At 47.0% G+C, this 12086-nt stretch overlaps 1 protein-coding gene across 1 annotated transcript in view; it reads right to left on the reverse strand.

Moving 5' to 3' along the window:
- The window catches only part of p2rx7 (purinergic receptor P2X, ligand-gated ion channel, 7), a 37215-nt gene continuing 25129 nt past the window's right edge, over positions 1-12086 (reverse strand). Inside the window, exons 8-13 of the mRNA XM_079567896.1 lie at positions 11780-11916; positions 10501-10591; positions 9265-9330; positions 2654-2758; positions 2477-2584; positions 1-560 (exon numbers count right to left, since the gene is read on the reverse strand). Of these exons, the coding sequence (XP_079424022.1) occupies positions 69-560; positions 2477-2584; positions 2654-2758; positions 9265-9330; positions 10501-10591; positions 11780-11916 (999 nt within the window). The 3' untranslated portion in view covers positions 1-68. The remainder of the gene's footprint in view (positions 561-2476; positions 2585-2653; positions 2759-9264; positions 9331-10500; positions 10592-11779; positions 11917-12086) is intronic.

Genomic DNA, 12086 nt, shown 5'->3' on the forward strand with positions numbered 1-12086 from the left:
ATTGATATTTATTTGAGAAAGAGAGGGTGTAATCAGCCTTGAAGACGACTGCTCTGATTGGACACAGTCTATTGGTCGTTGTTGCCGTGATCCCGCCCCTCCTTGGCTCTAATTGGCCTGAAGCCGCTGTATCGTCCGTTGGCGTTGGGAAACCGCTCTCGTATAGCGAGGACGCAGCAGCGCGGGATGATGGGATGCGTGTGAGGGGGCGGGGCACTGATCCTCCAGGCCATGTACTGGTCGTAGGCGCAGTGCCGCAGTTCCCGGGCACTCCTGTGGATGGGGCTAGAGAGCGGGTCAGCATACAGGAGGCGGGCCTCCAGGACGGAGCGCTTTAAAACAATCTGCTCGAACGCCGCGGTGGAGGCGAGGCACGGCCCGCGGGAGGCTCGGCAGCACAGCGCCTCAGTGTGGACTGGGGCGGCGCTGCAGCACGAGCAGTTACACCAGGCAGGGGGCGGGGCACAGGGTTCGACGGCGTCAATCAGAGGGAGGATCTCAGGTTCAGAGGTGTCAGACTGAAGCAGAGAGACGACTGCGCTCATGTGCCCAAGGTCCTCCTGCAGGAGAGAAGAGGAACTACATCAGACAGTCTATCAATTGGAAACTTCTGCTGTAGATTAATGGTATTTGAGTGAAAAATGTACAGCAAGTTTTCAGTCATTTAAGCTTTAAAAAAAACAAAAAACGGACAGAGCCAGGTTCAACACTTTGTTTCATTACTTGCATACTACTAAATACTAATACATGATAATACTGGATAAATAAAACTCCAATACAAGTAATATCAGTAAAAATTATTAAGTGAAGTATTTGCCGTGGAAAATACATAAGTATTCAAGGTAGTACAACTCCATTTAAATAAAAGGACCCGACGAGCTGTTGTGGTTTGGAGGCAGGGCGACCATCCAACCTGCTCAGAGCAACACCGACTGAAGTGACCTGAACCCCAGACTGACCCCCACAGTGCACATAATGTATAGTTCAAAAGCTCAAACGCCGTGTGGTGGTCGTCGCTGGCCGGTAAATAGTCACAAAGAAGTTCCTATATTTTGCCCGCTTGTTGATAAAACACTGTGTAGCACGTTTTGCATAATTACCGCAAGAATAAAGCCAGTGCTTTAAGTGGGCCGGCACGTGCCGGTGCTCAGTACCGCCACTTCCAAAAGCGTGAGCGTACCACCACCTCTCCGTGTGCCAAGAACGTGCTTCTAGCTTACCGGTACGCTCATTTGCACATCTGTTTAAATCCTTTGGCTGCTCCGCTGCTTTTCAGAGCGCCCTTCACAATGCATGCTTCCTACTTCCACCGAGAGCAGAGACTACATTACCCATGCACCCTTGAGTTTTACATCGCTGTAGCCGCTGTAAACAACTCAACGGGGTGCTCGTCCACACAAACTACGTGTGAAACGTGCAACCATCGCTATGCTCTCCTGGTTCAGAGTAGTAAAAGAACAAGGTCAGAATCAGAGGTCTTGGCAAAAATAGAGCACTTCTTTTCGTTCACTTAAAGCACTGAATAAAGCCAAATGTAGAGTGAATAAATGAAAAACACAGTAGCAAAGCTCTCCTTCTAATATGTGTGGCGACAAGCCTTCACTGACCTCTACAGATGCCGTCTACGACCGACAGAGCTGTCCACACCAAACACACCAGGACCGACTGAAGTCAGAAGTTCTAAGCACAAATACTACACGAGCGAAGTACAGATCCTGGGTGTTCACCTCAACAATAAACTGGACTGGTCCCACAACAACAACGCCCTGTACAAGAAGGGCCAAAGTCGCCTCCACCTTCTGAGGAGACTGAGGTCGTTCGGAGTGAGCAGGCCTCTGCTCAGGACTGTTTATGACTCTGTGGTGGCCTCTGCTCTCCACTACGCTGCCGTGTGCTGGGCCCCGGGCCGCACAGAGCGGGACAAGAACAGACTGAACAAGCTGGTCAGGAGGGCCAGCTCTGGACTCTGTGGAGGAGGTCAGGGACAGGAGGGTGTTAGCCAAGCTCACCTCCATCATGGACAATACCACCCACCCTCTGCATGGGACTGTAGAGGAGCTGAGCAGCTCTTTCAGTGGCAGACTGAGACACCCTCAGTGCAAGAAGGAGCAGGTCCTTCATCCCCACTGCTGTCAGACTGTACAAGACTGTAAAGTAACATGTGCAATAACCCCTTTGCAAAACTACGTGCAATAATCTCTGTACCAGCGTCACTTATTGACATCCTGCACTAGGACTGTAAACTTTGCGCCTCGATATTCTACTTTATATAATCTGTTCTCATTTGTATCCTATTTTTATTTATTCTTATTTCCTCATTGTTATAACTCCGCCCCTTAAGATTTTTGCTTTTACTTATAGCACATAAGATACCTCTTTTTTCTACTATGTAACTGCACATTTCCTGTCTGTTTTTGCACGCCCTGAGTGATCTTATTGAATGCCGACCAATCGAGGATTCTCTTCTCTTATCCACCTTGCGGAGCTGCACGCTCAGAGGTTTGGATTCCTGCAGGCTCCTCTTCTTAGGCCTCTTCAGCAAACGCAGCGCCTCCTCGTCCACGAAGGAGACGCACAGCACGCACTGAGGAGACAGTCAAAGGGTGAGCGAGAGACGTGGACATGTGGACAGAAGGGGGCGCTCTCTCCTCACTTTGGGCGTGTCCTGCAGCGCCTCCACCTTGGTCTCCGAGTACTTCTGCCCCGCCTCCGAGGAGTAGCACCTGGTGTCGATGAGCCAGTCCAGGAACAGCGTGGTCTGAGGAGAGACGGCGGGTCAGTCACACGGCACGAGAACATCATGAGCCTGGACGGTCACTAAAGCACGAGAACATCATGAGCCTGGACGGTCACTAAAGCACGAGAACATCATGAGCCTGGACGGTCACTAAAGCACAGGAACATCATGAGCCTGGACGGTCACTAAAGCACAGGAACATCATGAGCCTGGACGGTCACTAAAGCAAGGGAACATCATGAGCCTGGACGGTCACTAAAGCACGGGAACATCATGAGCCTGGACGGTCACTAAAGCACGAGAACATCATGAGCCTGGACGGTCACTAAAGCACAGGAACATCATGAGCCTGGACGGTCACTAAAGCACGGGAACATCATGAGCCTGGACGGTCACTAAAGCACAAGAACATCATGAGCCTGGACGGTCACTAAAGCATGAGAACATCATGAGCCTGGACGGTCACTAAAGCACGGGAACATCATGAGCCTGGACGGTCACTAAAGCACGAGAACATCATGAGCCTGGACGGTCACTAAAGCACGAGAACATCATGAGCCTGGACGGTCACTAAAGCACGGGAACATCATGAGCCTGGACGGTCACTGAAGCACGGGAAAATCATGAGCCTGGACGGTCACTAAAGCACGGGAACATCACTAGCCTGGACGGTCACTAAAGCACGGGAACATCATGAGCCTGGACGGTCACTAAAGCACGGGATCATCACTAGCCTGGACGGTCACTAAAGCACGAGAACATCATGAGCCTGGACGGTCACTAAAGCACGGGAACATCATGAGCCTGGACGGTCACTAAAGCACAGGAACATCATGAGCCTGGACGGTCACTAAAGCACAGGAACATCATGAGCCTGGACGGTCACTAAAGCACGAGAACATCATGAGCCTGGACGGTCACTAAAGCACGAGAACATCATGAGCCTGGACGGTCACTAAAGCACGAGAACATCATGAGCCTGGACGGTCACTAAAGCACGAGAACATCATGAGCCTGGACGGTCACTAAAGCACGAGAACATCATGAGCCTGGACGGTCACTAAAGCACGAGAACATCATGAGCCTGGACGGTCACTAAAGCACGAGAACATCATGAACCTGGACGGTCACTAAAGCACGAGAACATCATGAGCCTGGACGGTCACTAAAGCACGGGAACATCATGAGCCTGGACGGTCACTAAAGCACAGGAACATCATGAGCCTGGACGGTCACTAAAGCACGAGAACATCATGAGCCTGGACGGTCACTAAAGCACGAGAACATCATGAGCCTGGACGGTCACTAAAGCACGGGAACATCATGAGCCTGGAAGGTCACTAAAGCACGAGAACATCATGAGCCTGGACGGTCACTAAAGCACGAGAACATCATGAGCCTGGACGGTCACTAAAGCACGAGAACATCATGAGCCTGGACGGTCACTAAAGCACGAGAACATCATGAGCCTGGAAGGTCACTAAAGCACGAGAACATCATGAGCCTGGAAGGTCACTAAAGCACGAGAACATCATGAGCCTGGACAGTCACTAAAGCACGAGAACATCATGAGCCTGGACGGTCACTAAAGCACGGGTACATCATGAGCCTGGAAGGTCACTAAAGCACGGGTACATCATGAGCCTGGACGGTCACTAAAGCACGGGAACATCATGAGCCTGGACGGTCACTAAAGCACGGGAACATCATGAGCCTGGACGGTCACTAAAGCACGGGAACATCATGAGCCTGGACGGTCACTAAAGCACAGGAACATCATGAGCCTGGGCGGTCACTAAAGCACGGGAACATCATGAGCCTGGACGGTCACTAAAGCACGAGAACATCATGAGCCTGGACGGTCACTAAAGCACGGGAACATCATGAGCCTGGACGGTCACTAAAGCACGAGAACATCATGAGCCTGGACGGTCACTAAAGCACGGGTACATCATGAGCCTGGACGGTCAATAAAGCACGAGAACATCATGAGCCTGGACGGTCACTAAAGCACGAGAACATCATGAGCCTGGACGGTCACTAAAGCACGGGAACATCATGAGTCTGGACGGTCACTAAAGCATGAGAACATCGTGAGCCTGGACGGTCCCTAAAGCACGAGAACATCATGAGTCTGGACGGTCACTAAAGCACGGGAACATCATGAGCCTGGGCGGTCACTAAAGCACGAGAACATCATGAGCCTGGGCGGTCACTAAAGCACGAGAACATCATGAGCCTGGACGGTCACTAAAGCACGGGAACATCAGGAGCCTGGACGGTCACTAAAGCACGAGAACATCATGAGCCTGGACGGTCACTAAAGCACAGGAACATCATGAGTCTGGACGGTCACTAAAGCACGGGAACATCATGAGCCTGGACGGTCACTAAAGCACGAGAACATCATGAGCCTGGACGGTCACTAAAGCACGGGAACATCATGAGTCTGGACGGTCACTAAAGCACGGGAACATCATGAGCCTGGACGGTCACTAAAGCACGGGAACATCATGAGCCTGGACGGTCACTAAAGCACGGGAACATCATGAGCCTGGGCGGTCACTAAAGCACGAGAACATCATGAGCCTGGACGGTCACTAAAGCACGAGAACATCATGAGCCTGGACGGTCACTAAAGCACAGGAACATCATGAGCCTGGACGGTCACTAAAGCACGAGAACATCATGAGCCTGGACGGTCACTAAAGCACGAGAACATCATGAGCCTGGACGGTCACTAAAGCACGAGAAAATCATGAGCCTGGACGGTCACTAAAGCACGAGAACATCATGAGCCTGGACGGTCACTAAAGCACGGGAACATCATGAGCCTGGACGGTCACTAAAGCACGGGAATATCATGAGTCTGGACGGTCACTAAAGCACGAGAACATCATGAGTCTGGACGGTCACTAAAGCACGGGAACATCATGAGCCTGGACGGTCCCTAAAGCACGAGAACATCATGAGCCTGGACGGTCACTAAAGCACGGGAACATCATGAGCCTGGACGGTCACTAAAGCACGGGAACATCATGAGCCTGGACGGTCACTAAAGCACAGGAACATCATGAGCCTGGACGGTCACTAAAGCACGGGAACATCATGAGCCTGGACGGTCACTAAAGCACAGGAACATCATGAGCCTGGACGGTCACTAAAGCACAGGAACATCATGAGCCTGGACGGTCACTAAAGCACAGGAACATCATGAGTCTGGACGGTCACTAAAGCACGGGAACATCATGAGCCTGGACGGTCACTAAAGCACGAGAACATCATGAGCCTGGACGGTCACTAAAGCACGGGAACATCATGAGTCTGGACGGTCACTAAAGCACGGGAACATCATGAGCCTGGACGGTCACTAAAGCACGGGAACATCATGAGCCTGGACGGTCACTAAAGCACGGGAACATCATGAGCCTGGGCGGTCACTAAAGCACGAGAACATCATGAGCCTGGACGGTCACTAAAGCACGAGAACATCATGAGCCTGGACGGTCACTAAAGCACAGGAACATCATGAGCCTGGACGGTCACTAAAGCACGAGAACATCATGAGCCTGGACGGTCACTAAAGCACGAGAACATCATGAGCCTGGACGGTCACTAAAGCACGAGAAAATCATGAGCCTGGACGGTCACTAAAGCACGAGAACATCATGAGCCTGGACGGTCACTAAAGCACGGGAACATCATGAGCCTGGACGGTCACTAAAGCACGGGAATATCATGAGTCTGGACGGTCACTAAAGCACGAGAACATCATGAGTCTGGACGGTCACTAAAGCACGGGAACATCATGAGCCTGGACGGTCCCTAAAGCACGAGAACATCATGAGCCTGGACGGTCACTAAAGCACGGGAACATCATGAGCCTGGACGGTCACTAAAGCACGGGAACATCATGAGCCTGGACGGTCACTAAAGCACAGGAACATCATGAGCCTGGACGGTCACTAAAGCACGGGAACATCATGAGCCTGGACGGTCACTAAAGCACAGGAACATCATGAGCCTGGACGGTCACTAAAGCACAGGAACATCATGAGCCTGGACGGTCACTAAAGCACAGGAACATCATGAGCCTGGACGGTCACTAAAGCACGAGAACATCATGAGCCTGGACGGTCACTAAAGCACGAGAACATCATGAGCCTGGACGGTCACTAAAGCACGAGAACATCATGAGCCTGGACGGTCACTAAAGCACAGGAACATCATGAGCCTGGACGGTCACTAAAGCACGGGAACATCATGAGCCTGGACGGTCACTAAAGCACAGGAACATCATGAGCCTGGACGGTCACTAAAGCACGAGAACATCATGAGCCTGGACGGTCACTAAAGCACAGGAACATCATGAGCCTGGACGGTCACTAAAGCACGGGAACATCATGAGCCTGGACGGTCACTAAAGCACGGGAACATCATGAGCCTGGACGGTCACTAAAGCACGGGAACATCATGAGCCTGGACGGTCACTAAAGCACGGGAACATCATGAGCCTGGACGGTCACTAAAGCACAGGAACATCATGAGCCTGGACGGTCACTAAAGCACGAGAACATCATGAGCCTGGACGGTCACTAAAGCACGAGAACATCATGAGCCTGGACGGTCACTAAAGAACGGGAACATCATGAGCCTGGACGGTCACTAAAGCACGAGAACGTCATGAGCCTGGACGGTCACTAAAGCATGAGAACATCATGAGCCTGGACGGTCACTAAAGCACAGGAACATCATGAGCCTGGACGGTCACTAAAGCACGAGAACGTCATGAGCCTGGACGGTCACTAAAGCACGAGAACATCATGAGCCTGGACGGTCACTAAAGCACGAGAACGTCATGAGCCTGGACGGTCACTAAAGCACGAGAACATCATGAGCCTGGACGGTCACTAAAGCACGAGAACGTCATGAGCCTGGACGGTCACTAAAGCACGAGAACATCATGAGCCTGGACGGTCACTAAAGCATGAGAACATCATGAGCCTGGACGGTCACTAAAGCACGGGAACATCATGAGCCTGGACGGTCACTAAAGCACGAGAACATCATGAGCCTGGACGGTCACTAAAGCACGAGAACATCATGAGCCTGGACGGTCACTAAAGCACGAGAACATCATGAGCCTGGACGGTCACTAAAGCACGGGAACATCATGAGCCTGGACGGTCACTTAAGTTTATGGAATGTTGCAGAGTGTGAGCCTGTAAAGTGTGGAGTCTTATGGAGCGACTAAAGTGCAGATGTTGTTAAAGAGTGGAATGAAAACAGCTCTAAAATGTAGTCTCTTTGTCTGCACATGCACCTTCTGTATATTTCTCCCATCTTTAGCCGCTGCTGTTTCCCCCAAAGGAAATGACCATATTTGGATTACAACGTCATCTCGTGGATACCAAACATGTCAGGATTTGTGAATGAATAAGCGTGGGAAGGAGCAGGGAGTCACAGCCATGTTGGAGTCAGGGGCGTTGGACTGGGGGGGGTAAAGGGTACTGAGTACCCTGGGCCCAGAGCAGGGTAGGGGCCCTCAAAAATGCTGCAAAGAGCGTTCTGTATTGTACTTTCTAAATTTCATCATGATTGATACTATAAGAACTGAACAACCGGGTTAAAATACAATGGTTGCTACACAGAATTTTGCACAAACAATAATGATGGATAATATCTCAGGGCCCTGACACCCCTTTAAAAATGTGCCAAATGGTTCAGCCCACACACCGGTGTTCAGCACCGTGCGCTTCAGCTCAGCAGTGACTTTGATGAGGTGGATTCTGTGATGTAATGACACAGAGTTAGGAAAGACAGATCTTAGTCTGGCCTCGCTCTTATGTGCTTTTATTTAACACTAGCCTGTTCTAGCGGAGCTTAGAGGAAACTTTCTGTCATAAATGACACTTAAACATGAGGTGAGTCCTGCCTCTGCCTGCGCTGAGAAGAGGAGACAGAGTCAGAGACAGAGCTCCTTCTCTCCTTGTTTTATCCTCTGAAGTTTCTCTTTCCTCATATTTATTATAATTGAGCCATCAGGTCAATACAGGGACAATAGCCACAGGTCGCGCACGCCATTTTCGCCGAATTAATGATGCTAATTAGCCGCGCACATTTGGATTCACGCATTATAAATGCGCAGCTTTGGAGACGAGTCAACATGGTTCTAGTGAAAGGTGGAGCTCGAGCCATTTAGTCTATTCCAACGTAACTTTTTACTGACAATACACTTAAAGGTAAGGCTTCAAATATGGTGAGACTAAATCAGACTGAAGCCCTTGAGTTTTGTGTTCAGGCCTGTGGGCCACAGAGACATCATAGTATCATCATTTTTTTGTAACATAGCATTTTAATGCCTATTTTAAAGTCACACAGTAACATTCTGGATAAATCTCCGGCTCCACTAAATAAGAGGAGATGCCATTCCATATATTTTAAAACAAGTCAAAAAATTGAACGCTCATGAACAACTGTATTTGGGCAATGTGTTCATAAATGCAGCGAAGGGAGCGGAGACTGACCAGAGCGTAGTAGGACAGAGTGGAGCCGATGTAGAGCACGAGCTGGATGAAGCTGAAGCGTCCGGCCTGAAACATACACAGGTCTCTGGGTCAGAGCTGAGCAGCTTTCATTCACACAAGTGGACTTGTCTTTTCTCACCGAGTTAATCTCTTAACCCTCGCATTAACCGAGCACCGTTTTTCCTTTTTGATTTTATCCAAATCTAAAAGCATCTTGAAAAAGGCATCAAAACAGAAACAAACGCGAGATGTAAATGATGAACAAACAGGCGACAAAAACATGACAGTAATGTTATAAAAATGTGACATTAAAGTGATGACGTTTTATAGGTCTTAGCTTTCAAATGAGACGTTACTCTGGCCTATAGGCTGTGAGCTCCAATCGAGAAGCTTTTAGCCGAACTGGAGAGAATGTGCTTGGCTAGAGGCAGGGGTTAAGAGGTTAAATGGAGCGATTAATCAGGAATAAGACGTCAGCGTAAACCCATGTAACTGTACCATTCAGAACCATCACTGTGAACTTCAAAACATATCTGTGGATTAAAAAATTAATCTGAAAAAATAAACTAAAAAAATAAATAATAAATAATGTTTAATTAAAAATGTAAAAGACATTTTAGTAAAGAATAAGAGTTAAGAAGTGAATAATTGTAATAAAGAAAAATCACTAAAAATAAAAGAGATTTAAAAAAGAAATTAAAATTTATGAAAAAAATGAAATTTAGCAATAAAAAAAATCATATTTTTAATAACAGTAAAAAGAAATTTAAAATAATATAAAAAATATATTACAAAATAATTAAAATGAAGTAAAAATAATAATAATAATAACTGTAGTATCAATGACACAAAATATTAATTTTTAATATAAATATAAATTCAGAGTGTGAGCCTGTATGAAGTGAATCATTGTAATAAAGAAAAATCACTAAAAATAAAAGAATTTTAAAAAAGAAATAAAAATTTATGAAAAAGAAATGAAATTTAGGAATAAAAAAATCATCATTTTAATAACAGTAATAAAAATGTAAAATAACAATATATCTAAAATATATTACAAAATAATTAAAATGAAAAAAAAATAAAAAATGAAACAAAAAATAACTATATTTATTTTTTAAAAGAAATATAAATTCAAAATAATACAAAAATCATAAATAATCACAATCTGTTACACATAATGATCAAATAATAATAAAAAGTCAAAGGAATGGTTGATGGGTTTCTGTCACTGACCTGTCCGAACACCATGACGTCGAAGCGGATCCCGAAGGCCTTGTACAGAGTCCTCTCCTCGACCCCGTTCACCTCGTGGTACCGGGCGAACCTGCCACAACAACAACAGGGTCAAATCCCACTCAGAGTCCGTCTCACTTAGCATGAGGCGCCACATGTCACTCCAGGAGAACAAGGAAAGTCTGCCCTCTTGTGGCTAATTATTGCACAAGAGGGCAAAAATCTAAAAGCTCTAAAATGCCTCATTTGAAAGACCTACAAAACAGATCATGACTTTTTTTGTCTTTTTGACGCTTTTTGTGTTGCTTTTCCCGCACATGTTTCTGCATTTTTGTCACTTTTTCATCGAATTTTTGTCCATTTTTTGCTGCTTTTTTGTTGCTTCTTGTCCCTCTTGAGTCGTGTGTTTTTGTCGCTTTTGTCATTGTGTTATTGTTGCTTTTCTATGTCGTTCTTTTGGCACTTCATTCCTTTTAGATTTGGGTAATGCCAAACTGGAGAAAATGTGCTTGGTTGAGGCTTTTTCTATTTTACCTTACTGCTACAATTACTAAAGAAAACAAGACGTAGCTGACAAATATGGAGGTCAGTCATTCTCCAGCTGGCTCTGCAGCTCGGCCTGATCGACGGGAGGGGAGAGAGTTCAGTTCCTTTAAAAATACAGATCTGCTAGCCACTGCTGAAAATTCACATGGGCTTTTCATTCAAGCTGAGCGGGACATTTTGATTAAGCTGCAGTTTCTCCCCTATATTTTTCTTTCATTGCTTTAGCATTTCATCCCTCTTTTTTTACTTACTTTAGTATGTTTTTGCATTGCATGTGGGAAGCACCGGGTTTTTACTTGAATCGAATTGAAAAAAACTCCTTTGTTTATTTGTTTATTTGAGCAGTTGAAATTCTGCTCAAAAGGAATGGGCCGAAGCAAGAGCTTATGAGAGCCCGCCCCCGAAATCATTATAATGAAAAACTATCATGTCACAATAGTACAGAAGGAACATATAACAAAGTACAAGAGCCTAGGAACACAGCATGCACAGAACTACAGAATGGGATCTTTATATCTACATGTTATGCAGAATTTCACTTCGATAATTGTCTACCTTGTACTCTACTAAAAATCACCCAAATAAGATCAAATATTTGTCATTTCTGTCATTCAAATTTACACAGATGACACATTTTTTTGCGTATGTTATGTTTTAGTCTCACGAGCGAATTTGCTTTAGTTTTGGTCTCAGTTTAGTCACAGGACGAGGCGATGTTTTCCTGGACACTGACCTGTAGTTGAGTCCCGGGTACAGCGTCCTGTTGGACTCTCGCTCGTCCAGGCGTCTGAAGGAGTAGACGGGGAGGCAGCGGTGGGTGAAGCGGTCCAGGTCACAGTCCCATTTGATCTGCAGGCCGATGACGCCGCCCTGTGGACAAACGCCATGCTAACCGCTCCCATAGCCACTGGGTCACAGAAAGGTCAAATACGCACCAATGTCGCCTCTTTGTCCTCGCATTTAGGAGTTACATAATGCTCCTTTACAAAATTATCAATAAAGAATAGAAACAGGAGGCCCAATAATCTAACGTCTTCATT

The sequence above is a fragment of the Gobius niger genome (assembly GCF_951799975.1).
Source record: "Gobius niger genome assembly, chromosome: 1".
Classification (NCBI taxonomy): Eukaryota; Metazoa; Chordata; class Actinopteri; order Gobiiformes; family Gobiidae; genus Gobius; species Gobius niger.